General features: G+C 45.4%; 1 protein-coding gene and 1 long non-coding RNA gene across 4 annotated transcripts in view; one reads left to right on the top strand and one right to left on the bottom strand.

The window, feature by feature from the left end:
• LOC144312626 (uncharacterized) overlaps positions 1–27,202 on the top strand; it is a 36,323-nt gene that overhangs the window by 3,003 nt on the left and 6,118 nt on the right. The window lies entirely within an intron of this gene.
• SH3PXD2B (SH3 and PX domains 2B) overlaps positions 11,934–27,202 on the bottom strand; it is a 100,838-nt gene continuing 85,569 nt past the window's right edge. For both annotated transcript variants that reach the window (XM_077895526.1, XM_077895527.1), the window contains 2 exons: positions 26,245–26,370; positions 11,934–18,320 (listed from right to left, as the gene is read on the bottom strand). In XM_077895526.1, the coding sequence (XP_077751652.1) occupies positions 16,797–18,320; positions 26,245–26,370 (1,650 nt within the window). In that variant the 3' untranslated portion in view covers positions 11,934–16,796. The remainder of the gene's footprint in view (positions 18,321–26,244; positions 26,371–27,202) is intronic.

Below are 27,202 nucleotides of genomic sequence, written 5' to 3'. Positions count from 1 at the left end.
GTGATGAATCACTTGGTTTCTCAAACTTTACTAACTCAAGTTCCCACAAGGGCATGGCCCGAAGCCCCCCTGAAGCCCATGTTTCTTTGAAGTCTACAGTTTAATCTTAAAACTGCGGGCACATTTTATTTTTTTTTCACATTTTATATTCTGCATAACAAGTCTTTGTTTCAATATGAAAATGTGTAAAATAACTGATTAAATTGCTTAAATCTCTAATCCCCACTGTTTTTTTCCTATCACCAATTTTTGGGTAAACATGAAATTCCCGAAGCAGCTTCGAGTATCTTTGAATACAGAGTCAGCCCCACTGTGAAAGTAAGTCACTAGGTGATCCCAGCACTTTCCAAATGCCTTCCAGAGCTTCTATACATTTTCTTCCATGTGGAGGGTGCTCATGAGATGTGGGGAGGCTGATGGTGAAAAGACTGTCCAGCTGGGGAGGGTCGATGTGCTCATCCCTAGGGGTTGGGACGGTTAGAGGGAAGGTTAGAATTAAGCAGGAGGATTGTTTCTTCACTTGGGTATAAAACTTCTCTATGAAAATGTTTAAATTTTGCATTTTCATTTTGATGATTTTTAAAAAAGATTTATTTATTTATTCATGAGAGATACAGAGAGAGAGAGGCAGAGACACAGGCAGAGGGAGAAGCAGGCTCCATGAAGGGAGCCTGATGTGGGACTCAGTCCCAGGTCTCCCGGATCTCCTCTGAGCTGAAGGCAGACGACTAACTGCTGAGCCACCCAGGCTAACTGCTGAGCCACCCAGGCGTACCTTGATGATTCTTTTTGTTTTTTTTTTTAAGGATGGATAGGCATATTCTAGATAACTGAATGTTGACCTTAACAACTGAATTCTGTTAGCAAATAAATTGGGGTCCCAGGCTAGTACTTTCAGTTCCATGGGCTAATGAGAAAAGAACCAAGTTTGACTTTATATATGTTATGGAATGAATGTTTGGTCTCCTCCCTACTCCATTCATATGTGAAAATCTAATCCAATGTGATGGTATTTGGAGGTGGGGTCTTTGAGAGGTGATTAGGTCATGAGGGTAGGGCCCTCATGATTGAGAATAGTGCCCTTAAAAGCATAGGCCAGAGAACCAACTTGCTTTCTATCAAGTGAAGATACATAAGAAAGCACCAGAAGAAAGCTGTCACCAGAACTTGACCATGCTGGCACTTGACCTCAGACTTCCAGCCTCCAGAGCTGTGAGAAATATATTTCTGTTGTTTATAAGTCACCTAGTCTATGGTACTTTGTTAAAGCAGCCTGAACAAACAAAGATAATACCTAAGTGAAGTATTTGCACCAAAAGATGGCTAAATGCAGCATGAGGTACTGCTTCAACAAAGGTTTTCCTTGTATTTATATTAGAGAAAGAGGAATTGTCACAATGCACAGGATATATAGGCATATTGACTAAAAAAAAAAAACAAACAAAACAACAAACTTGTTCCAATGTGATTGTCTCCATCCTGTCACTGTGAGTGGAGATACAGTTTTGGCAAAGCAACATCAGCTCTTATATATATTTTACCTTTTAAAAAAAAAGCAATTCTTAATTCTCTTGTTAATGTTGTTAAGATAAACTCTATTAGGGGTTGCCTGGGTGGTTCAGTTGGTTGAGTGTCTGAATCTTGTTTTTGGCTCAGATCATGATCTCAGGGTCATGAGATCAAGCCCCACATGGGGTTCCATGCTCAGCAGAGTCTGTTTGAGGGTCTCTCCCTCTGCCCCAACCTCCACTTGTGCGCTCTCTCTCTCTCTAAAATAAATCTTAAAAAAAGAGATAATCTCTATTGGTTTTGTAGTTGTGAGTTTAACCTCTAAAAGTGTTCACTTTTTAATTCTCAAAGTTCTTTTTACAAAGAGAACATGTTTATGCCTGGTTTATGTTAGGTAATGTTATGATGAAAATCATTTCAGTCTAAACACTGGGTATCTATAAGACTTTTGTTATTTTTTAAATGAGTAGACACAGGGGGCATCTGGATGGCTCAGTTGGTTGAGCCTCTAATTCTTGATTTTGGGTTGGGTCATGATCTCAGGGTTGTGAGGTTGAGCCCCACATAGGTTGAGCTCCATGTCGACCATGGAGCTGAGATTCTCTTTCTCTTTCTCTTCCCCTCTGCTCTTCCCCACCACTTATGCACATGCACTCTCTCTAAAAAAAAAGGGGGGGGGGAGGAGGTACAAAATCAAACTTGAAAAAATCATTTTTTAAGGAATATTTTATGTATTTATTTGAGAGAGAGAACACACACAATAGAGAGAGTATGAGCATGAATTGGGGGGCAGGGCAGGGCAGAGTGAGAGGTAGAAGCAGGCTCCCCACTGAGCAGGGAGCCCAACATGGGGCTTGAATCCCAGGACCCTGGGATCATGACCTGAGCCGAAGGCAGACACTTAACTGACTGAGTTACTCAGGGGCCCCTGAAAAATAATTTTTAAACATAAGAAGGTCCACCTTAAAAATGTGGCCCATGCCCACTCTTGCCACTTTTATTTAACATAGTACTAGACATCTTAGGACAATTAGACAAGAAAAGAAAAAAAAAAAAACAGCATCCAAATTGGAAAGGAGGAATAAAACTGTCACTATTTTCAGATGACATGATATTCTATATAGAAAACTCTAAAGATACCAGTAAAAAACTTAGAACTAATAAATGAATTCAACAAAGTTGCAGGATACAAAATGAATATATAAAATCTGTTGTGTTGCTATACACTAATAATGAACTGTGAGAAAGAAAAATTAAGAAAGTCCCCTTTACGGTGGTATCAAAAAGAATAAAGTACTTAGGAATATAACCAAGGAGATGAAAGACCTATACACTGAATACTATTAATATTGATGAAAAATTGAAGAAGATACAAATCATTGGAAAGATATACTCTGCTCATGGATTGGAAGAATTAATATTGTTAAAATGTCCATAGTAACCAAAATAATCTACAGACTCAGTGCACTCCCTATCAAAATTCTAATGGATGTTTTTCCCCACAGAACAAACAATCCTAAAATTTATATGGAACCACAAGAGATTCCAAATAGCCAAAGCAATCTTGACCAACAAAACAAAACAACAAAGTAGGATGTATCATGCTTCCTAATTTCAAACTCTATTACAAAGCTACTGTAATCAGAGCATATGGTATTGTATAAAAACAGACAATGGAACAAAATAGAGAGCCAAGAAATAAATCTACGTATACATGGTCAATTAATTTACAACAAAGGAGTAAAGAACATAGAATAGAGAAAATACAGTCTCTTCAATAGTGTTGGGAAAACTGGACAGCCACGTGCAAAGAAATAAAACTGGAGCACTATCTTACACCATACACAAAATTAACCCAAAATAGATTAAAGACTTGAATGTAAGGCCTGAAACTATAAAATTCCCAGAAGAAAAAATAGGTGGTAAGCTCCATGATATTAGTCTTGGCAATGAGTTTTTGAATTTGACACCAAGAGCAAAAGTGACAAAAGCAAAAATAAAGAAGTAGGACTACACTAAACTAAAAAGTTACACAGCAAAGGAAACAATCTGCAAAATGAAAAAACCTATCAAATAGAAAATATTTGTAAATAATATATCTGAAGGGGTTAATATCCAAAATGTAAACAACTCATACAATTTAATAGCAAAACACCACAGACTGAAAAATGGGCAGAGTATCTGAATAGACATTTTACCAAAGAAGATGTACAGATGGCCAGCAGGTACGTGAAAAAGTATTCAACTAATCATCACTAGTCATCAGGGAAAGGCAAATCAAAACCATGATGAGATATCACTTAATACCTGTTAGAATGGCTTTTTGTTTTGTTTTGTTTTTAAATAAGAGATAACAAGTGTTGGCAAGGATACAGAGGAAAGGGAACCTTTATACACTGTTGGTGGGAATGTAAATTGGTGCAGCCATAAAAGAGGGAAATCTTGCCATTTGTGACAACATAGATGGACTCTGAGGGCATTATGCTATGTAAAATAAGTCAGAGGAAGATAAATACCATATGATGTCACTTACATGTGGAATCTAAAAAAAACAACAGAACTCATGGATACGGAAAACAGGTAACTTGGCAGAGGTGGGGAATAGAGGGTGAGCAAGATGGGAGAAGGGGGTCAAAATGTACAAACTTCCAATTATAAAATAAATAGGTCATGGAGATGTAGTGTACAGCATGGTGACCATAATTAATAATACAATATTGTATATTTAAAAGTTGCTAAAGGGCTGGGCCTTAGATGTTCTTATCACAAGAAAAAAATTTTGTGACTATGTGTGGTAATAGATGTTAAGTATTGTGATAATTTCACAGTATACATAAATATTGAATCATGTTAAACATCTGAAACTTTTTTATGTCAGTTTTAAAAATGTGGTCTGGAAATTAACAGACATGGAAAAGTTGCAGCTACTATGGAAAAGAGTATGTCAGTTTCTTTTTACTTTTCTTTTTTTAAAGATTTTATTTATTTATTCATGAGAGACACAGAGAGGCAGAGACATAGGTGGAGGGAGAAGCAGGCTCCCTGCCGGGAGCCCAATGTGGGACTCGATTCCAGGACTCCAGGATCACGCCCTGAGCCAAAGGCAGATGCTCAACTGCTGAGCCACCCAGGCGTCCCAGTACGTCAGTTTCTTAAAAAATTAAACATAGAATTACATATAATCCAGCAGTTTCACTTCTTGGATATATACCCAAAAAGATTGAAAGAGACTTAAATAGGTATTTATACTCTCATACATAGCATCATTATTCATAGTAGCTGAAAAATGGAAGCAATCCAGTGTCCACTGGCAGATGAATAAATAAAGCAAAGTGGTAGAAACATATCATGGAATATTATTCAGCCTGCAATCCAGTGTCCACTGGCAGATGAATAAATAAAGCAAAGTGGTAGAAACATATCATGGAATATTATTCAGCCTTAAAAAGGAAGGAAATTCTGACATGTGGTGGAATATAGATGAACTTTGAAGACATTAAGTGAAATAAACCAGCCACCAAAGAATGAATACTAGATGATTCCACTTATTTACCTGAGGTACCTGGGAGAGTCAAAGTCAGAGGCAGAAAGTAGAATGGTGGTTAGCAGAGAGTGGGGAGGAGTGGAAATGAGAGTTGTTTAATGAGTACCTGAGTTTCAGTTGGGGAAGATAAAAATGTTCTGGAGAGGTATGGTGGTGATGATTGCACAACATAGTGAATATGCTTAATACTGCTGAACTATACACTTAATAATGGCAAAAATGGGGATGCCTGGGGGGCTTAGTGGTTGAGCATCTGCTTTTGAGTCAGGTCGTGATCCCGGGGTCCTAAGATCAAGCCCCGCATTGGCTCCCTGCAGGGAGCCTGCTTCTCCCTCTGCCTATGTCTCTGACTCTCTCTGTGTGTGTCTCATGAATAGATAAATAAAATCTCTTTTAAAAATGGCAGAAATGATAAATATGTTATGTGTATTTCACCACAATAAAAAAAGAATACGTAGTGACAGTAGTTTAGCAAATCCATGTTCACAATAGCAAGGACATGGCCTGGTTCTCAAATCTCCAAGGACACACAGAAGCTGCTGTATACTTCCTAAGGCACACAGGTGCTATAATCACAGGCATTTGGTCATTCTAAGAGAGACTTCCTTGAGGTTCTCCAAGTGAACATTGTCTCAGTCCTACGATAAACACTGAGAGAAAAATCAACAAAATCTATAGTTCTTTCAAACTAAAGACCAAGTTCTCCTGGTTACTCTGCTGAAGACAGTAACACATACGACCCAAGTCAGATTCCTCAGATGTAGGCATTATGGGGCACAAATTCAATTTCATGCAGTGAAATTCTGCATAATGATTAAATTATAGGATCTATAGTATAATTTTCCAAAGTATGTTCTGTGGGATATTCTTAGATGTTACGTGAGAAAGAGAATTCTGTTATCAGATACATTTTGGAAATTCTGGATTAAGCCAGGACAAACAGCTGCTTTACTGCAGGATTTTCAGAGCCTTTAATGTGCTAGCATGTGACACGGATCTCCAAGGAAGGAGGCCTGGAGAATCCTTATACAAGTGTCTGCCAAAGGGGTTTGGCCACATGATTCTTTTTCATGATCATATGAGGGGCTGATGTTCTATAAACACACTTTGGAATACTTCCATTTAGAGAAAAGTTATGAAATAGAAGTTGAATGTAGACTAGACCAAGGGTCAGCAGACTGTAGCCCTTGGGCCTAATCTACGCAGCTGGGTATTTTTTCACAGATTTGTACATGTTCAAATGGTTACATTTTAAATATGTAAGTCCTTGCATAACATTCTAGTTTTGACTCTTGGCTCCCAAAGCCTGAAATATTTACTATCTGATTCTTTAAGGAAAAGTTTGCTAACTCCTGTAGTGGGCAATGAAAATTTCTGAAGACTTAATTCCTTTTACTCTTCATAGAAACCATAATAATTATGGTGTGCTATTAGAAGTGCCTACTATTTGCTAGGTGTACATTGTTTCCATTAATCTTCACAACTGTGTGAGAAAAGCATCATTGTACCCATTTTACACACGAGGATGCTAAGTATCAGAGACGTCAAGTGTGTATCAGAACCAGGACTCAAACCGGGACCTGTTTAACCTCAAAGGCCATAATTGTTCCTTTGTCGGTGTTTTACCAAGTGGGGTCCATACATCCCAGAAGGTGGATAAGACAAGTTCTTGGGAGGGTAGCTGTATTCAAAACTCTTGTTTTCTACCTGTGTCCCCTGTGTCTTTCTTTCTTGTGTGTCTCCTTTACTACTCACACAGAACACTTCACTTCTGATGTTTCTGGTCACCAAATGTGTGGGTTTTCCCCCCACACCAAGTAATTCTCTGCAAAACCAGCTGTGTGTCCTACAGCTTAACTTGATTTTAACACTATCTACCTGGAGACACTATCAGATACTACAGGTTAAGGGCTCAGTCCCACAAGATGACACCCCCCTCCCCCCGCCCTACTTCAGATGCTAACTGCAAGTATTAAGTCCCTAGGTTACCTACAACTTCTGATTTGGCTACAAATTAGGTTTCCATGACCCCCTCCTCAGGTTCAATCAATTTCCTAGAGTGTCTCACAGAACTCCGGGAAACAGTTATTTACGTTTACCAGTTTACTATAGAATATGATGAGGGATACAAATAAACGGTCAGTTGAAGAGATGCATATGGTGCGATCTAGGAAGGTCCTGAGTGCAGGAGCTTCTGTCCTTGTGGAGTTGGGGTGCATCACCCTCTGGGTGTTGGTGTGTTCATCAACTTAGGAGCTCTCTGAGCTGCATACTATTGGGGTTTTTATGGAGGTTTCCTCATGTGGACACAATCCTTAACTCTGTTTCTAGTCCTCCCTTCTCAAGAGGATGGGGATGGGCTGAAAGTACCCAGCTTCTGATCAGGGCTTGGTCTTTCTGCTGACCAGCCCCTCTTCTGGAAGCTGTCCAGACCCCAGAAGCACCTTGTTGGAACAAGAGCTACTCCTTTCACCTAGGAAATTACAAGGGTTTCAGAAGCCTTGTGTCAGGAACTAGGATCACAGAACAAATATTAGAACAAAAGATGCTTCTGATGCTCTTATCAGTCAGGAAATTCTGTATGAGGGTTTCAGGAGCTCTGTGCTACGAACTGGGAGCAGAGACCGATAGAGATCTCTTATTATCTCAGGGTAGTGAAAAATTACCTCTTTTAATTATTTTTTAGCTTATCCTTTACTTTTAATTACATATATTTTTATTATAATATATAAAAACTACTATAATAAATTAGCTAAAATTAGCCTAATCAGTAGCCAAAAGGCAGTTTAAAAAATAACAAAATTTGGGATCCCTGGGTGGCGCAGCGGTTTGGCGCCTGCCTTTGGCCCGGGGCGCGATCCTGGAGACCCGGGATCGAATCCCACGTCGGGCTCCCGGTGCATGGAGCCTGCTTCTCCCTCTGCCTGTGTCTCTGCCTCTCTCTCTCTCTCTCTGTGACTATCATAAATAAATAAAAATTAAAAAAAAAATAACAAAATTTATTCATGAGAGACAGAGAGAGAGGCAGAGACACAGGCAGAGGGAGAAGCAGGCTCCCTGCAGGGAGCCCCACGTGGGACTCCAGGATCACGCCCTGGGCGGAAGGCAGGTGCTCAACCACTGAGCCATCCGGGTGCCCCCGAATAGTCAGTTTTTAAGGAGCCTAACATACAACTTGCCTTTTTCCTCACCTGAGGTTAGAATTGAGAGAGACAGAGGGACCTGGGAACTGAAAAACAAAACAGCAGCTTTCTTCCTGAGAGAGCCATGGAAGCATCTGGCTCAGGTGAGATGGGCAGAAGTCACCTGAATTTCCTAAGCCTGAATCCCAGAATTAGACATGTTCTCCGAAAATCACAGGGCTCCTTTTGTGGGGGCTTCTTTTACCACTAAGCCTCCGCTGACTGGGGCCAGGTGGAAGGGGTGCTCCCTGAAGACGTCTGACCCTAAATAGGAGAGAAGGAGTGTGCTATGCTCTACGGGCCCTTGCTTCCCTAGATAGCAATCATCTGAAGAATTCCCTCTTCTCACCTAAAGAGAGAGAAGGCTGGAGTATTATCTTAGTGCAGCTCCCTTCATGTGGAACTGAGCACCAAGCATGGAGTGTAAGAATTTACTACCTAAACATACAGTACATAATATATTCATTTAGTAATACATTTCCATACCACATATATGCTAATTTTTAAAAAATTTTTTTAAATTTTTATTTATTTATGATAGTCACAGAGAGAGAGAGAGAGGCAGAGACACAGGCAGAGGGAGAAGCAGGCTCCACGCACCGGGAGCCCGATGTGGGATTCGATCCCAGGTCTCCAGGATTGCGCCCTGGGCCAAAGGCAGGTGCCAAACCACTGCGCCACCCAGGGATCCCCTAATTTTTTTTTTTAATTGATTATACTCAGTGAAAACTGTTTGGTGATGACTATTGTAAACAATACTGTACGAGTGTGGCCCAGTTCTTTGTAGTTGAAAGGAAGCCAGAAAACATAGTTAATTGTAGGATCTGGGCCCCCCGAGTCTGAAAAGGAGGTGAACCCAGGCTTTATTAACTTGCGTTGGAATGCTCTGAACACTGCTATTAATTTATAGATCTCTAATGGAGAACTTGCTTATGAGGTGGAAAACAAACTGTTCCTGCAGGCTGTTTTCTGAACAGTTTCCGACGGGGTGATTTCACTATAGGGAAGTCCATTCAGATTGCTTCAGGTTAGACCCACCTCCAGTAGGAAACCTTGACGTTCATGAGCAGCTCTCCATTCAGGGAAGTATTTTGTACTGGCGATGCTGTGAATGTTTGTCAGCTTTGAAGACTGGGTTGCAGTGAGGGGCAGAGTCACAGCCTGAATCAGGGTGAGGAATCAGCTAAGGATGGTGGCTTGGACAGAATTCAGGAGAGTTGAATTGTAAACTTTGAACTTTTCCAGAGTTTGTGACATGAAGCACTGTTTCTGCTAGATGCTCTGTGAATGGTTTCACCATCAAGTCTGTTTGAGGAACCCCCTATAAAATCCCCCTCTCGGACATTCACATTGCATGTTATTATGTGAAGCTTTGAGATGTCCAGTAATAAGGCAATTATTTAGCTTTCCTTAACCCAGTGTTTCTCAAAGTTTCCCAGTAAGTGTCCACAGAACATTTATTTCAGAAAGCTATGAACATTTGTTCTGGAAAACACACTTTGAAAAATGCTGAATGGAGAGATTATACGTTTGGAAGCTGTGATGGTCTATTAAGATCAGAGGCTTTGGAGTTAGATACCGAGTTCATTCTCTTACTACCTGTGACCATAGATCAACTTAATCTCTCAGACTATTAATTTCCATCCATAAAACAGACATATTAATTCTAGAAGAACTGTACTGAAGGTTGAAGACGAGTATCTATAAGGTACCCAGCCAATAGCTTGTACTCAACAGAAGTTAGACCTTTTTCCTCAGTTATAGAATTAGGTTTTTGGAAAAGGAAGTCTTTTTCTTTAAGGTTTTATTTATTTATTCATGAGAGACACACAGAGAGAGGCAGAGACACAGGCAGAGAGAGAAGCAGGCTCCCTGCGGGAAGCTCGATGCAGCACTTGATCTCAGGATCTCGGGATCAGGACCTGAGCTGAAGGCAGACGCTTAACCACTGAGCCACCCAGGTGCCCCAAGAGGAAGTTTTTTTTTTTTTTAAAGAGGAAGTATTTTTTGAATAAGATTTTGAATCCTGGAACTAACTATATCAGGACTAGATATGTACTTTGATTAGCATTTGGGAGGGGACATAGAATAGGATAAGAGTCAGCTTTAGGACCAGATATTGTGTACTAGCTATGTGACACTTTGGTCTGGTGCTTTCACCTTTCTGAAATGTACATAGTGTCTTCATATATAAAATGCAGGTATCTACCTTACAGAGCATTTTGAGGATGAAATAAAAGTGTACGTAGCCTGGAACACAGTAAATGCTCAGAAGAATAATGGTGACATTGATAATAATAGTATATGAGGTGTCATTTTGAATACTGAAGACCATTACAGGTGATGTGCTGAGTCTGGCCATTTCTCAAAAGTGGAGTATACAGACCACTTCCTCATAAAGTACTCTTAAAGGATACAGATATTTGCCGACTTCCACTTTCATGGGTTATGGCCCAGAAATGAGGACTTTGACAAACTCCCTGGTAAGCTGTATGTATGGTTTCTAAAATTTGAGAACTATTGATTGGGGGCAAAGGTTGCAAGATGGCAAGGAACCACAGCTAGACTGGATGGATACTAACTAGAAAAGTGATGGACATGAAACACTCTGGATTCGGAGAAGAGTGGCTCCATGACCTGAGTCTTAGACATAGATTTACAGTGACCTCTTATAGGGTCATGGTAAGGAAAGTGGGAGGGAACATGTGTGACAGCTGGATTGTTTGGCCTGGCATTTCTGAAACAGTATAAAAGGGAATGGCCAATGTGCCAGTTTCAACGGAGACCTAAAGACAATGGGTAAGCACCCTGAGAGAGTAAGTCAGGTTTGGCTCCTCACCATGATCCAGTCCCCATCCCATCCCATCCTGTGAGGTGAGGGTCAGGTGCCCCTGCAGACCTGCTCCAGGAATCCCATGCCATTATCAGTTATATTCTTATGAAGGACCACAGTTAGTTTGAAGATTTGGGAGAGAATGCTCCCAAGGGGTGGGGCGCCTGAAGCACATCACGCTTTTTCCTTCTTATGGGAACAGAGACTGATACTTGAATGACCATTATTCTTAAGCAAGGTGGTCCATCAAGAAGGTCATTGCATTCTTTGAAATCATTCCTTCAAGGAAGGATGACTATTGAATGTAAGTTCCCCCTTTAGACATTCTGTCCAGGGACTCTGCTGGTTCTATTCTTTCCTCCCCAGGAAGGTGGGTGATGGTGTCATTGTGTTTAATTATTCACCTGAGGCCAAGGAGGCTCCACGTTGGGGGTTGGTTTGGCCTTGCCTCTGACCTTGGGAAAGCAATAGCACATCAGGCAATGCCCTCCAGATCCCAGAAGCAAATGGCTTGAGCAGTCCCTGCGGCCCCACCACGGCTGCACCCCCATCATCCACCACATGCTCTTGCCCATCAGTAGGCAACACCAGTGAGGTTCAAGACATCTTAAACGTTTTCCATCTTTAGGCACAGAGCTAAGAATATGTGGGAAATGCCCAGTGAATACAAGGACACTTTCCCTTAGTTTCTGGACACTGTAATTAAAAGAATCAGGATGCACTAGGATCCAGAGGAGTCACCCCTATTGTTCCAACAGCTCACCCAGGCTTCGGTTCTTTTGATTCCCAAACTCGAGCCCAAAATGCCAGGGCAGAAAGCTATGCCTCACCACTTTAGCTAAATAAAGTCCATAGACACTGCATCTTCACAATGAAGCTTGAAACCAGTCAAGCATTTTTATTAAAAAAAAAAAAAAAAGAGAAAGTCTAATGGTATATAGTCTATACATGCTACAGCTAATTGTTCACCACCCCTCCCCCCTCACATTATATATCCTCATGTATTTGTGTGTGTGTTAACAGGAAACAAACAAAACACCACCAGAATTTGTCAGTTTGCCAAGAGGGTATGAGGAGTGCTAGGATTTTCAGGGATCTCCAGGGTCACTCTATGAGTAGACATGAGGAGGTGAGGCAATGCTATCAGAGCCCCACCGTTCCTGGAGGGATGCACAAAATTTTCTGGTGACTTGGTGGTGCTCTGAAGCAGGAAATGTGGGGACAGCTAAGGTGACCATAGTTTATCATCTCCCCTGTATACGAGTGAAAGGGGCACTAGTAACAGTTACGTGGACACAAAGGCAGAGACAGGCACACACTGGGATAAAATATGGACACCTTACTTGCATCAGAATTGCTTATTGCTGTAACAAGCCTGATTTTGGGGGGGGGGGGGAGCGGACCGCCTTTTGTACATTTATAGAAGACCTGAAAGTGAAGGCTGCTGGCTGTGGCACTGGCTCTGGCCTCTTCAAGGACAAGAGTTGAGTCACTTGTCCTGATTGGCGCTGGGAGGCCTCCTTTGGAGTAGAGATGGGAAGGAGGGAATGCTGAAGCATGGTGAGGGCCTGGGTAACTTGGCAGGGTAGCACCAGAAACCAATCATTACCCCACGGAGCTGGATGTTCAAGTCTGTGGGAAGGGTCCCTGGCACGTGGTCCACAAGCAGGTGGAAGACCATGGGGCCTCTGGGTTTTAGCTCCGCAGATCTGGGACTGTCACAGGCTGTGGTCCATCCAAATGTCCAAACCTTAGCCAAGTTAGGAGTAATTCTTCCAGGCTAATGGAGGGCATCCTACACCCTCAGGCCTCAATGCAAACCAACTTCCCACTCCTCCGGGCCACAAAGTTTGACATTAGGTAATCTTTGGTCTATCATAGGGTATGGTGTGCTCGCTTCGGCAGCACATATATCATAGGGTATGGCTGGTTTGCAAAAGCTCTGGCCTGGATAACCAAGTGGGGGGGGGGGAGGGATGGACAGGACTGCCAGGCATGGCACAGGCTCTTATGCACCCATGGCCACAGTACAAAGAGAAGGGCAAAACCTCCCAGGGAGCAGCCTGACCCAACACTTAGACTTGGGCATGATGAAAGAATGGGAGCCAAGCCACGAATGTTCCTGTTCTTGATGATGTTGAGTCACCAGCTCTTTGAGGGCAGGAGCAACTTCTTTATCCCACTCATTGCTTTGTACTCGATACAGGCTGTATAAATACTGGACTGTCCATGCCTTGGCCTAAGGACCTTCTGAAACCTGGGGCAATTTGGCACCTGCCCTTTCATGCGGCAAGTTTGTTTTCCTACACTCCACCTGGTAATGTGATCCCCAGTGGGCTCAGAAACATCTTAAGGCCAAAAGCTTTGCCTAAGAAACTGGCTACATGGGGAGGTGTTGCGGTGGAGGCTTAAAATGACTATTAGAAACTCACTATGGGCTCTAGCAATTCCTCAGTGAGGTAGGGCATTAAAAGTGGTTCAAGCCAGGCCCCAGCTCCCCCTTCTCAGCCTGGGACAATGGCATAAAGTCACCAAACAGCAGAGATTTTGAGTGAACATTTTGTGAAGGCCTGTTTTGCCAAGCAGTGATCCTAAAACTCAGATTTTCCAAAGATTTGGTGGCACTATGAGCTGTGGTTTTTACATGCCCGCCTTTTTTTTTTTTTTCCATGTCTGCCTTTTGGGCTAGCATTTGGCCTGTGACCAACTTCCACGTGTGATCATGGGATGAGAGAGTAGAAACCTAAATTATGTGGGAGGGTCACCTGTTGCCCTGGAAGGGCCATGCACATTTTGCTAACATCGGAAGAGGAAAAGCCATGGGCACTGGGGAGAAGGCACCCCTGGATTCAAGTCTCAGCTTGGTCATGATCTGGATGAAACCGGGCATTCGATTTCACCCCATGTACTTCAACCACCTCTTCACAGCTCGGGGCTGGTCCTATGCACCTTATAGGGTTGTCTTGAGAGTTAAGTTAAGAGGGAGTTTAAGCACCAGTGACCTGCCTGGAGCTTGGCACAGAGTTCTAACTGTGGTCTTGGGCATTTGCTGCGAGCGTAACCTCAGGGGAGTTTTGCATATGCTGTATCAATTGCTCACAGAATGGTGGCCACAGGGCTGGATGCTGTAAAGCTAAGTCCTCAGGCCTGGACAGCTAGGGGGAGCCCCCGGCCACCAGGTCCCCCTACTTCCAGTTGCCTGTATAAGTGCCCACCACTGTGGCACATGGAGCCGGAGAGGGGTGTCCTCAGGCCATAGAAGTGTCCTGAGCAAAGAACGGTGAACAGAGAGAAACGTGGTTTCAGTACCTTCAGTTCACGTCAGAATAATAATAAAAATAGTAAAAATAATAAAAATGCAAATTCATTCATTTTCAGGAACACTTTTGCCCACAGAAAGGTGGAAGTAGTCCACTCCCACCCATCTGACCTTCAGCACGAGGGAATGAGGCCAAAGATAAACCCTTTGGGTGGAAGCAGCAAAAAAACCCATAGCTCTCAGAGCCAGGCATGGAGCCACGTGTATCCTGGTCTTACCCAGCGCCAAGCACGTGGTAGGCGCTCACAAAACACTTGAAAAGGTCAAAGAAAGCAGAGAGAAAATCAGAGAAAAAAAGGCTGAGTTCTGTCTTTTGAAATGTAGTCAAATCCTGCATAACAGCTTCATAAAAGCTGTTTTAGCCAAAGTGGGTCAAAAACTCTGGAAAACGTGCTATGGGCTTCGTTCCAAGTGAGGGTACCTCAAAGATGTGGGTGGCACTCTCCCAGCCTCCCTTCTTCCCGGACTGCTATCCTCCACTACGGTTCTGGGCACAGGGCCATGGGGCAAGTGCACACTGCCAGGAGCACCTCGGGGCCCTGCCCCTAAAATCCTTGGGGATGGGGCTTACACACTGCCTGAGGGAAGGAATAAAGATGCTACTGTGAATCAGAGAACACTCCTTCTCCTGTAGAAGCATCCAGAGCCCATGTGGCCTTGGGGGGAAGGGAGAGCAGAGGAGGGCCATTTACACAGAAATCTTTGGCACTGCAGGTGGACAGTGGGTGTCCCCAGGAAAGCTGGCCCTGCGGTCCCCAAAGCATCACAGCAGGTAAACATTGAGTTGGAGATCTCTGAGCTGGATCCTCTTCCGCAGGGTGGGTGGGGTCTGCCCTTTTACCCACCAGGGCAGCCTGGTCCACGGGCAAGAACTCTGGGCCGGGAGCCAGAAACTCGGGGTTCTGATTCTAATTCTGCAATGTTGCTTTGCCTCTACCTGCCTTAGTGAACACATCTGTCCAAATGGAAGGGAGATGACAGGGAGAGTGCTTGTACAGAACAGAGAGAAGTACTCTGCGAATCCCAGAGAGGAGCAGGAAGTAGCAGCAGAGAGGGCTGCGAGGTCTCTGCCTGTGGCAATCCAGCTGCTGGTCCTTGGCCATCCACGACCCGCCCCCACCCCGGCCAACAGGCTGTCATGCGAGACCACCTCAGCTCCACAAGCTTTATCTCCCAGAAGGGGCCCCAGCACAGCAGCAGGAAATGGGGCCCTGTGGCAACCGCCAGAGCCCTGGGCATTCCCCTGCCATGGAGGAGGAGCTGTGGAGGGTGCGGGCAGCCTCCAGTGTCAGCTGCACCAGGTCGGAGGGGTGGTGGGTGTGGGAGCAGCCACTAACGCCCCCTCACCCACACCACAAGCAAGCCACTTGGCCACCTGCTTCTGGCAGTTAGCTTCTTCCTGTGCCCCTGCCTGATGAGCCTCCTACGGGCACAGGCATCGAAGTCAGGCCAGTTCAATTCAAGTCCTCTTTCCTCTTCTTCCTAGCTAGTGTGCCCTTGGCACGTTGAGTTCGAGGTTCTTTGTCCATAAAATAGGCATAATTACACAGGAAAGGATTGATTTGAGGGATAAAACAGGAATGTAAAGGGCCAAGGACAGAGCCTGGCACCTACTAGCTACTCAGCAATGGGATGCTCACGAGGGACATGGATTGTGAGTGGCTCCTTTCTTTCTTTCTTTCTTTCTTTCTTTTTTGAGTGGCTCCTTTCAAACAAACTTTGAGGTTCTCGCTCTGTGGAGACGAAAGTGGAATGGCCCAAGGTGGGGTGGAGGTTCCTATTTAAAAAGCCCTGCGCAGGTAAATGAAGCACCCCTTTAGGATCTGTCAGGGTCCCAAGACAGACGATGGGAGGCAGAATGGCTCAGTGGACCTTCTGGCCCACTCTTGGGGCAGTTGAGATGCTCATGGGCCCAGAGCCTCGAGGAGGACATCTCCCTACGACTGGCGGTAGAGCCAACTTCCAGGGGATGGAGTTCTTTCTGGTACCAACAAGCATTTTGGAAACTCAGGAAATCAAGTCACTGGACTTTGAGAAACGTGGAGAGGCTGGAGCCAGCCATCAGGCTGGGTGGGGTGCCGGCAGTGAGACTATTTCTGCAGTTTCCAGACAATGGGTTCTGGTCTTGGAGAGTCATGGTCCCGCTGCAGGGCGGCCTACAGAGGGTGGCAGTGCCACTGGCCTTAAGGCAGGGATGCTGACTTGGAGAGGAAGCAGGAGGTTGGCCTCTGGGCTGCCAGGGGATGCTGTGATGGGAGGGGGTACTCTCTACCCCAGGGAGGGAAGAAACCACAGTATTCCAGACTCTTCCTTCCTTTGAAGCTGCATGAAGGATGATAAATTAAGAGGCATATTAAATACGTGGGTAAGCCAGCAGGGATGTGTGGGACCTCCAGGCAGGGAAGGAGGCTACGGCTTCTTTTTGAGATAGTTGGAAGGGATCCACCCTTCCCAGGAAGGTGCCCCACTCAGCACTTGGCAGAACCACCAGCCACTGCTGCTCTTTTCCCGGACCTCGAACACCGTCCCCTCCTGGAAGCTGCTGGTGTCTTTGTCTCCTTCAAAGTTGGCCACTGCCACGTATAAAGAGTCCTTCGAGCCGTCAGCACTGGGGAAGGGGGCGGCAGCTACTTTCTCCCTGTTTTCTCCTATTTTGCCCACCAGCCACGGTCCCAGACCACCTTTGCCTCGCATGTCATCGTGGCCGCCTGAGGAGTTGGAAAGAAAAGGTTTGGCTTTAGGAGGGACCAGTAGGGCCCGGCCTGGAGCAGGAGCTGCTTTGCCTTCACTTGCTTCCCGCTGTGGCCCTCTGACCTCCGGGAGGGGCCTGGAAGATGAGGTTTTTTTGGGGGGTGGTGGTCTCCGGGGCAGGACCACGGGTCGCTGCGGGGAAGCCTCTTGGAGAGGGGTGGGCACATTCTTAGGCACAGGATCTGCGGTCTTGACCGGCTTTGGAGGGGCTCTGCAGGGCACCTCCTTTGGGCTGAGCCCGTCCTGTTTGCCCGTCCTGTCCTGGGTGCGGCCAGGCCCTTCACCCGGGAGGAAGCTCCGGCTGCAGGCCACATCTTGGCTGCCCTCTCCATCCAGTAAGGGCTTCTCTTGGGACTTGGCAGGTCTCAGCTTACTCCTGAGGTTGCAGATGTCCACTTGGTCTTCGCCCTGAGGTGGTTCTGTCCTGGGGGAAGGAGCTGGTTTGGGCCTAACCTGAGGTTTGGATTTCAAGAAGGGATTCTGAGGAATCCCTTCTGGCTTCTCCTCTGGCAGATCAGCTTTGGATTTGGAGATGGGTCGGAGGTTGGGCTTCTTCACTTCTTTGGCCAATACCTTGTGGCCACACTCCAGCCCCATCTCATTTTTCAGCTGGAGCAACTTGCCTTTGTCAGGTTTGGGCTCTGACCTCCTGCCATCCCGGGCTGGGGGTGTGTGTTTGGCTGGAATCATTGGCAAAATCATGCCTGGAGGTTTGGGTGAGGAGCCTCTGAGCTGCTCCATCCTCTGCCGCTCCCTCTCCTGCAGCTCCCCTTCCGACTTGATGATAGATTCTTTCCGGGGGGGGAGGCTGGGTTTCTCCTCCAGGTCAGGGCTTGAGATCTCTTCGTAGCCAGCACATGAGGACATGTCAGAAGACGCCTTCCTCGGGACCTCCTTGCCTCCCTTCCAGTCCTTGGACCATGGCATCCCGGAGTCCATGGCGCCATGTGGTGCATCTGGCAGGGGCCGGGAGGGGCCGATGGCTTCGCTGCCTGTGTTGTTCTCCATGGCTGCTGCATCCCCCAGATGGAGCTGGGTCACCTCGTTGGGCAAGGGAGCCAGGAAGTTGGGCCTTGAGGCATTGCTGGTCTTCTTATACTTGTCAATGAAGGTTGCTGGGGCCCATCCTTCCTTATCTTCGATCTGAATGTACCACCAGCCACTCAAGTTCTTTTCTATCACCTGGAGAGGAAGACAGAGGAGAGCACTTGGTAGGTAAGGTCTTGAGGACAGCAGAGGAGAATACTCTGGGAGAACCCACATGTAACTAGATTCTAGAAGCAGGGAGTTTTCACTCAGCAGATTCCCAAACAATGGCTGTGGTGGACCACTTATGGAGATTTTACTGGGTATCAGAAACATCTTACATGGGAGTAGGTTCTTGACTAATTTAGGATATCCCCCAAAGCAGTCCTGGGGATGTGCATTTGGGTACATGTAATTAATTTGAGAGGTGATTTCAGGAAGTGCAAGTGAGGAAATGGGAAAAGAGAGAGCCAGTTATGACATTATTGTTCTGGGTAACTGGGGCATAATCTGCCAGGGGCCCTTTGACACCATGCAGACTCATCCCAACTGGGGGATGGAGACATTTATCTCCAGATTCCTAGTCCCTGGCCCCCTTGGGTCATCAATCCCTTGGCCTTTCTGGGCAGGTGCCCTCAGGCAGGTGTAGGAGGTGGGAAGCTGGGGGATACAGGGACCTGTGTGTGGCTAGAGGTCAACTCAGGTGGGTCGGGGTATAGGGGTACAGGCTGCCAGCACTGTCTGCCACATTTCTAAAGCAGTACAAGGCAAAACCCACATAGCCAAATTAGCCTTGATTGTTGCTTTTTTGGTTGAGCACCAGATGAAGCTGTTGGCTGGTGTTCACAGTCCATGCAGTATAAAAAATGCATACCCTTAAATGTGGGAATCACATTCAGCTTGTGTTTAGATAGAGGGGAACCTCTGCTGATGAACCTCTGCTGATGATGAAGGTAAAAGAAACTTTTATCTTATCTCCTTCTCCCTCTGGGATACACACCCATTGACTGGAACAGTGGGTGGAATCACCCATGAAATTTAAGATCTTTGGTTTCCTGTCTCCTCTTTGTTTAGTACTATGGCTGAATTGACTGAATGGCTGAATGGTGTGTCTGTTGCATGTTGTGGGCTGAACTGTGTCCCCTTCAAATTCATATGTTGAAGCCCTAAGTCCTACATCTTAGCATGTGACTGTATGTGGAGACAGAATCTTTTAAGAGGTAATTAAATTAAAATGAGGTCATAGGCGCGAGCTCTGATCTCACATGACCCGTGTGCTTATGAGAGGAGATTAGGGCACAGAGAACATACAGAATGAGGGACAACCATGTGTAAACACAGCAAGAAGACAGCTGTCTCTAAGCCAAGACAAAAGGCCTCTCGAGAAACCAAGCCTGCTGACACTTTGATCTTGGGCTTCTGGCCTCCCAAAGTGTGAGGAACCAAATCTGTTGTTTACACCACCCAGCCTGAGACATTTTGTGATGGCATCACAAACAAATACACTAGATTCCCTAGCAGGCCCTGGGTGTAGGAGACCTGATTAATGCCTGTAACTGCCTTATGAGATGAGGATTATCATCCCATTTTACAGATGCAGAACCGAGCCTCAGGATACCTGAAGACCTGGAGAGGGTCATGTTAAAGTTAATGGTGGAGGCAGGAATTAAAGGCAGGTTGGTGGGTTCTAGAGTCCGAGCCTTTACCACTACTCGACCATGCCTGGAAAAGGGAAAGAGCCCTGCTTGAGGTAATTTTGAAAGCGCCAGGGGACAAGGGGGGTTACGGGTGCAGTCCTGCCCACCGCACTCCTCTGCCCAGCCCAGCCCAGTTAGAGAGGAATGGTGGTTACAGACCCCTCAGGAGGCAGAGGCTGGGCTCTGGGGCCTGCATAGGAATCCAGTGTATTAGTTTGTTTATTGCCTGTATGGCCCTGCACAAGCCGCATGCCTTAGATTCTACAGCACGAGATGGGGAGGATGGCGAGAACAATAACACCCACTTGCAGGATTTTTCACAATGACCACATAAGCTAATGTAGACAATAGCCCTCAGTATATGCTGAAAAGTAAATGTTCCCTATTATGAAATTACAGTGGAGATCATTAACAAGGCAGGATGCATGTGACAGGTGTATACTTAAGGAGTCAGTTGGACTTAAGGAGTCCAACTGATTTCCCAGAAAAGGTACTGATAAATGCAAGCCCTTTATGTGACAGGGAGCAGTGTCTGACCAACACTCGGTAGCTCTGGTAAGAATTAAAATTGATTCTGGGCATACAAATCACTGTTGGCACATCCACGAATTCAAAAACTCTTAAGTGTGTATGTGAGAAAATGAAAATAGGACAATAATCACAGTGAAATATATGAATGAGGATTTGTTAAGCTTACGCTCTGTGTGAAGTACTATGGCAGAAGCTCTAAACATTTGTGTTCCTGATCACGATTTATGGGAGTGTTCATTTACTAGAGAGAAGCCAAGAGCTATTACAAATAAAAGCAAATGCCAGATCAGAAGAACGGAGGGGAAAGAAAAGAGTCTGGGTTTTAAAACCAGAGAGACCTGGGTTCAAATTCCAGCTCCACCATTTATTAGCTATATAATCTTGGGTACTTGACTTATCCTCTCTTTGTCTCAGGTACATCTGTGAAATGGGCTGAGACTACCAACCTCTTAGGACTTCTGTGAAGCCTAGTTATCAAATAGGTATGGTACCTGGCACAGAGGGTATCTATCGCAGCATCATCATCATCATCAGTAACACATGTTTTGAACATGCATAGACCAGGTAGGGAACTACGATGTTCTTAGTAGCTCCACTGCTAGACCACCGTGGCTCCATTAATGAACTCTGAAGGCTTAGATGAGATTGAAATGAACCAGGAAGCAAAAGTGGAAAATATTAGCAAGTACAGAATTGCTCATGAGAAAAGAATACTTGGTTAAGCCAAAAACTTAGGCGCCTGGGTGGCTTAGTCGGTTAAGTGTCTGCCTTCAGCTCAGGTCATGATCCTGGGATCCTGAAATTGAGCCTCACGTGGTCATCAGGCTCCCTGCTTCTCCCTCTGCCAATTCTTCTGCCACCTGCCCTGCTTGTTTTCTCTCACTCTAGCTCTCTCTCAAATAAATAAATAAATAAGCAAAATCTTAAAAAAAAAACCCAAACTTTAGTGGTAATGACTTCCTACTCGGGTCCCTCAAGCTACCACTGGCAGAAACATGCTGACATCATGGAACAATAAGCAGAGAAGTTTCAAGGCTGAGTTATATCTGCGCTTTCTGGAAAAGAATGTTGGGTATGTGAGCTTTTTATTGGACCAGCTTTAGCAAAGAGAGATAGGATAAAGCCAGAAATTAAAAACAAAACAAAAAAACAACCCAACAAGGAGACTGGTTCTAGTTAAACTGGAAATGGGGCCAGGAGAGAGGCTCCCAACACCCCCAGAAAGCCCCAGGGACCCATGAACTCTTTGCTGCACGCAGAGTCAGCCCTCAGCTTCAGTGCATCGTCCACCATCCCGAGCTGCCTTGGCTGATTTCAGAACATTCTGAGCCAGGGAGTGGTGGTGCCTATCGGCAAATGTTCAGATTGCCAGTATGCTCGAACAATGGTGTGTGTTTGTACAAAATGCTGGAAACTCATGGTCTTAAAGGAGGTGATTTTATCATGTTTTTTTTCAGTGCTCTGAGGAAAAAAGAACCAAACCTTTATACTATGTAACTTAGACTTCCAATTCCAACATGAGAGATGGAGTGAATAGCAGCTTCCTCTTTATGCAACAAAGGCATGGAAATAAATAAATACAAAGCCAAGCTCAGAAGGAGGAGAGGGGGATGTCAGTGGAATGGGAATTATGAGGACTCACAGATGGATAGAAGCAGCAGAGGGTAGCTGTGGCCCAGGACTGCTGCAGGGGTACCTGCTACAAAAGGTAGGAGAGAGCTAAGGGCTGCCAGACTTCCAAAGTGGTGGAACGGGGGAACAGGGAGGTGCAAGACCAAGTGACAGGGAATTAAGAGATACCATTACTGAGAAGTAGCCAGGCTGGTTGGCCTCTTCTGCCCCTTATCCCATCCTTACAAGGCAGGTAGAATAAAGAAGGCGACTGTTCACAAGTGGAAGCAGTGAATGTGGGAGTTTGGCTTAGAGACACCCAACACTGTTCAGTGGCTGGCTCAGAAGTCCCCCACCTTGTGCTGAAACCAATGGCAGGTGTCTGGCCCCTGGTGTACCTACCCCGGCCGGGCCGCTTGACCATCTGCTTCCTTTTCTTGTGCAGCCCAAGGCAAGTACTAACACCATGAGAAGAAACAAAATGAACACCAACACCACGGGAAAGGGGGCACAACTGAGAAGAGATATGGGCTATAATAATAATAGGACCTTAAACTCAACATGTTTACTATCCTTAGAGAGAGATGTGGAAGGGCATCATGTTCCTAAAAGAACAGGCAATGCTGAAATGCGAACAGGAGACCAGGAAAAAGAATCAGTAAAGAGCTCTTGGATATGAAAATTACAATGCTGAAATAAAACCAGAGAAGAGCTGAATTGTTAAAGAACAAATGAATGAGCTAGAAGGTGAAGCGGAATGCTCTAGGAATGCAGCACACAGGGATGAAGATAGAAAATGTGAAAGAAAAGTTAAGAAATGTGGAGAATAGGTCTTGAAGGTCACAGAGCAGTATAATAACTGCCCCAGGAGGAAAGAATAGAGAGAGTGGAGAGGATGCAATATTTAAAAAGGTAGAAGTGAGGAATTCTCTGGGAAGATCTCCTGAGGCCTAGATTGAAAAGGCCCACCACCTGCTAAGCAGAATAAAAATAAAGTCACACCTACACACACTTTAGTGAAATTCCAGGATATTAAAGATAATGAGGAACTCTTGAGAGAATCGGATAAATGACAGATAATGAACAAGAGGACAAGAATTAGGTAGGTAGGAGCTTCTGACCAGAAGCATTAGATGTGAGAAGAGGACAGAGTGATCTGTTCAAAATGCTGAGGGAAGAGGACTTTCAATCTGGAGTACAAAATCCAAATAGTCCTTGAAGAAGGAGAGGAAAACCATACTCACGTCTCATGATGTCAAGAAAGCATGTACAAGGGTGCCTGGGTGGCTCAGTTGGCTAACATCTGTCTTTGGCTCAGGTCATAATCCCAGAGTCCTGGGATTGAGCCCCATGTTGGGCTCCCTGCTCCGCGAGGAGTCTGCATCTCCTTCTCCCTCTGCCTGCCACTAAATCTGCTTGTGTTCTCTCTCTCTCAAATAAATAAAATCTTAAAAAAGAAAAGAAAAGAAAAAAAGCATACATAGAAGTGAGGGACTGCCTTCAGCTAAAGATTGAGACATATGGTCCTAGAGAAGCCATGCAGGGCAGGGAAGGGAAATCAGTATGAATCAGGGGAGACTTCCCAGAGGAAGCAGGGATTTGAAGAATGAGTTGGATTTTGAGATGCCAAGTTCAGTTAAAAAAATGACCTTGCATGACTTCTAGGAGAAGGCAGGTGGAGCTCTAGGAGCTGGGTTAAAGCAAGGTGATTCCTTGCTTTAAGAGAGAGCAAGAGAGCTGGAGAAAGTCCAGCTTGACCAGCAGGGATGACAGAAAAGCGATGGGAACAGGCTTTGTTTGGAGAAAGCCTTGGATGTGAAAAGATGTTAGGAAGAAGGCACAGGTTTCAGGTGAAAATTGGATATATAAGTTTTACAGCAGCAAAATGGAGACCCTGGACATAGAATGATCTTGTAGCACAAGCAAGATGCCTTGAGAGTTCTCTCTGTAGATCTGAAGTTGGGAAGAAATGAAAAAAAATGAATGAGTGAAAAAATGAATGAAAAAAATGGGTAGGAGAAATAGCTAAGAAGCCTTTTAGAACTTTGTGGGTAGGGCAGCCCTGGTGGTTCAGCGGTTTAGCACTGCCTTCAGCCCAGGGTGTGATCCTGGAGACCCAGGATTGAGTTCCACATCCGGCTCCCTGCATGGGGCCTGCTTCTCCCTCTGCCTATGTCTCTGCCTCTATCTCTCTGTGTGTCTCTCGTGAATAAGTGGACTAAAATCTTAAAAAAAAAAAAAAAAAAAAAAGAACTTTGTGGGTATTTGTTTTCCCCTCAGTCTGTCTACCTAGATTGCGATTTGCATTTTATAAAAATTAGTTTGAGAGACTAGCTCAGCTTTATTTATTTATTTTTAAAAGATTACACAGAGAGAGAGAGAGAGAGGCAGAGACACAGGCAGAGGGAGAAGCAGGCTCCATGCAGGGAGCCTGACATGGGACTCGATCCCGGGTCTCCAGGATCAGGCCCCAGGCTGAAGGCAGCGCTAAACTGCTGAGCCACTCGGGGCCACCCACTAGCTCAGCTTTAAATATCCCTGCAGAGAGCCCTCCTGCAATGGGTTGAAAGACACTTGGCTTGAGGACAAGCTTCTGGAGAGGCCTGGGCAAAATCAATGGTGCTGAGGCCCAGCAGGACACACATTTAGGAAGCTACCTTCCACTGAGCTGACTGGGCACCTGCTCCAGGGCGCAAGAGGTAAGAGAGAGAGGCAGGAGGTGTTCAGACTGGAGGGAAAACAGTAGGTGCTTTGCAGATCTCCTAGAGAGTGATTAAAGACCCTCAGGGCACACCTCACTTATGCACTGACTTAAAAGTCAGAAATTTACTTTCTTTCCTCTAGTCATCCACCTATTCATTCCTACAACAATGGCTTACTGAACACCTACTGTGGACTAGCCTCGATGCCAGGGCTATGGGCAAGAATGAAGAAGACACCCCTACTCAGGGTTAAGCAGGAGGCTAGTGGGGAGATAGATTTTCATTGGTTCAATAACATTTCTTGGGGATCCTTGGGTGGCTCGGTGGTTTGGTGCCTGCCTCCAGCCCAGGGTGTGGTCCTGGAGTCCTGGGATCGAGTCCCGCGTCGGGCTCCCTGCGTGGAGCCTGCGTCTCCCTCTGTCTGTGTCTCTGCCTCTCTCTCTCTCTGTCTCATGAATAAATAAATAAATTCTTTAAAAAAAAAAACAAAAACCAAAACAAAACATTTCTTGCAGACCTACCATGTGCCAAGCACTGTGCTAGCTATAAGGATATAGGAGTGAAAAACAGTTATGGTCTATACCCTCCCAAATGTCCAGCAGATAAATAACAATAGCATGTTAACATCCTTGGTTCAAATCTGGAGATAGGCATGGGTTCAAATCCTGGCATTGTCATGTTTTAGCTGTGTGATTTTGGACAGTACCTTTCTTCCTGAGCCAGAGCTTCCTCATCTGAAAAAATGCAGATTGTTAATGGTCCTGCCTCACAAGAGTAAAGGATTAAGAGAAAGACTGTATGTGAAGTATTCAGTGTCTGGCACCTAACTGCTCCACCATTATTTACAGGCTCTCAAGGAAACATGGGAAACAGCTCAAGCTCTAACTTCACAAGGAAAGAAAAGAAACGGAAGGGGGAGAAAGGATTTATGTTGGCCCTTGTGCAGGAACAGAGCAGACAAGCAATAGAGTGGGAAGAAAAAGGAGAGAGAGAAGCAAGAAGTGATGTAGGTGGTGATAAAAACAGAATACAACGCAGTCACAAAAGATCACACAGTGTATGATTCCACTTATATGAAATGTCCCAAACAGGCAAAGCTATAGAGACAGGAAGCAGATTAGTGGTTGCCAGGGCTGGGGGCAGGGGGTACTGGAGGGATTGGGAGGAAACAGGAAGTGGAAGCAAATGTGTACAGAGTTCCTTTTTTGGGTGATAGAAACGTTCTAATGTTCTGAATGTGGTGATGGATGCACAACTCTGTAAATGTACTAGGAAATATTGGGTTGCATGCTTTAAATCAGTGAATTGTATGGTGTGGATTATATCTCAGCAAAACTGTCACAAGGAAGGGAAGCAAGAAAGAAGAAGGAAGAAAGATAAAAGGAAAAGAGGGAGGGAAGGAAGGAAGAAAGGAAGAGGAAGGGAGGGAGGAGGGAGGAAGGAGGGAGAAGTAGGTGAGAGGAGAGAAATGAGAGAAGCAGGAAGTGGTGTGATGGCTCAATAATCACAAGTAGGCAGAGGGACACCAGGTCCACTCACCTCGACCTTCAGACCCGCCTGGAAGCTGATGCCATCAGGGATGGTTGTCTGGAATTCGGCAATGGTGTAATACTCTTCCTCCACTTGGGGTGGAACGGGAGGCTTGGGCAGGTGGAGACCTCGAGGCTGGCACAATTAAACACAGTGTTAAGTCCAGTCTGTTACCACTGGCTGAAGGGGGTAGGCGCTAAGGGACTGGGCACACATTCACCCATGAGGGGCGCTGGTGGACCCATTTGGATTCTGAGAGGGCAAAACAGAGAGGATGGCTCAGATTGTCATCTCCCAGACGGGTCATGGGCCCATCAGCTAGAGCAAGGAGAAGAAACATGGCACATTTACCTACAGGTATGAAAATCTAGGGTGGGACAACAGCCTCTGAACTCAAGAGGTAGCGAGGGGGATGGAAAGAACACAGATCTGCAGGGCAGACCCATCTGGGTTGGAAATACTGCTCATGTGTGCTGTGTGCCCTTGGGCAAATCACTTCCCCTTCTCGAGCCTCAGTTTCATCTCCTGTAAAATGGGGATCCACCGGATGGGTCACTGTAAGCGTTCAATAAATTAATGTCATGAAGCACCCAGCACGTTGCACAGCACCCAATGGGTGCTCAATAAATGGGAGAAGGCTCATTTTTCAAAGTATTGGTTAGAAAGGTACCTGAAGAATTAAAAACAGAGTTTGATAGTAAATTACCAGAATGGCACCACAAAGCATATTTGCGCCTCGTCCCGGCTTTGGTTTCAGATTACCTTCTTTGAGAAGACTGATCTAAGGTAAAGCAAAGTGGGCTCAAGAAGCAGAGAGCACGTCCTGAGACCCAGCTGTCACAAGGCCATAGGGAACTTCCCTCACCCCCCACGACCCTAGTCTTTTCCTCCTTGCTGGGACCAGTACTTATACAGCCTGTTTGACGAGGCAGCTGTGTGGAGAGGAAAGACAGCATCTCTGGAAAAG

The sequence above is a fragment of the Canis aureus genome, chromosome 4 (assembly GCF_053574225.1).
Source record: "Canis aureus isolate CA01 chromosome 4, VMU_Caureus_v.1.0, whole genome shotgun sequence".
Classification (NCBI taxonomy): Eukaryota; Metazoa; Chordata; class Mammalia; order Carnivora; family Canidae; genus Canis; species Canis aureus.
Note: the sequence above shows the minus strand (reverse complement) of the source record. Positions and strands in the feature narration are given on the sequence as shown.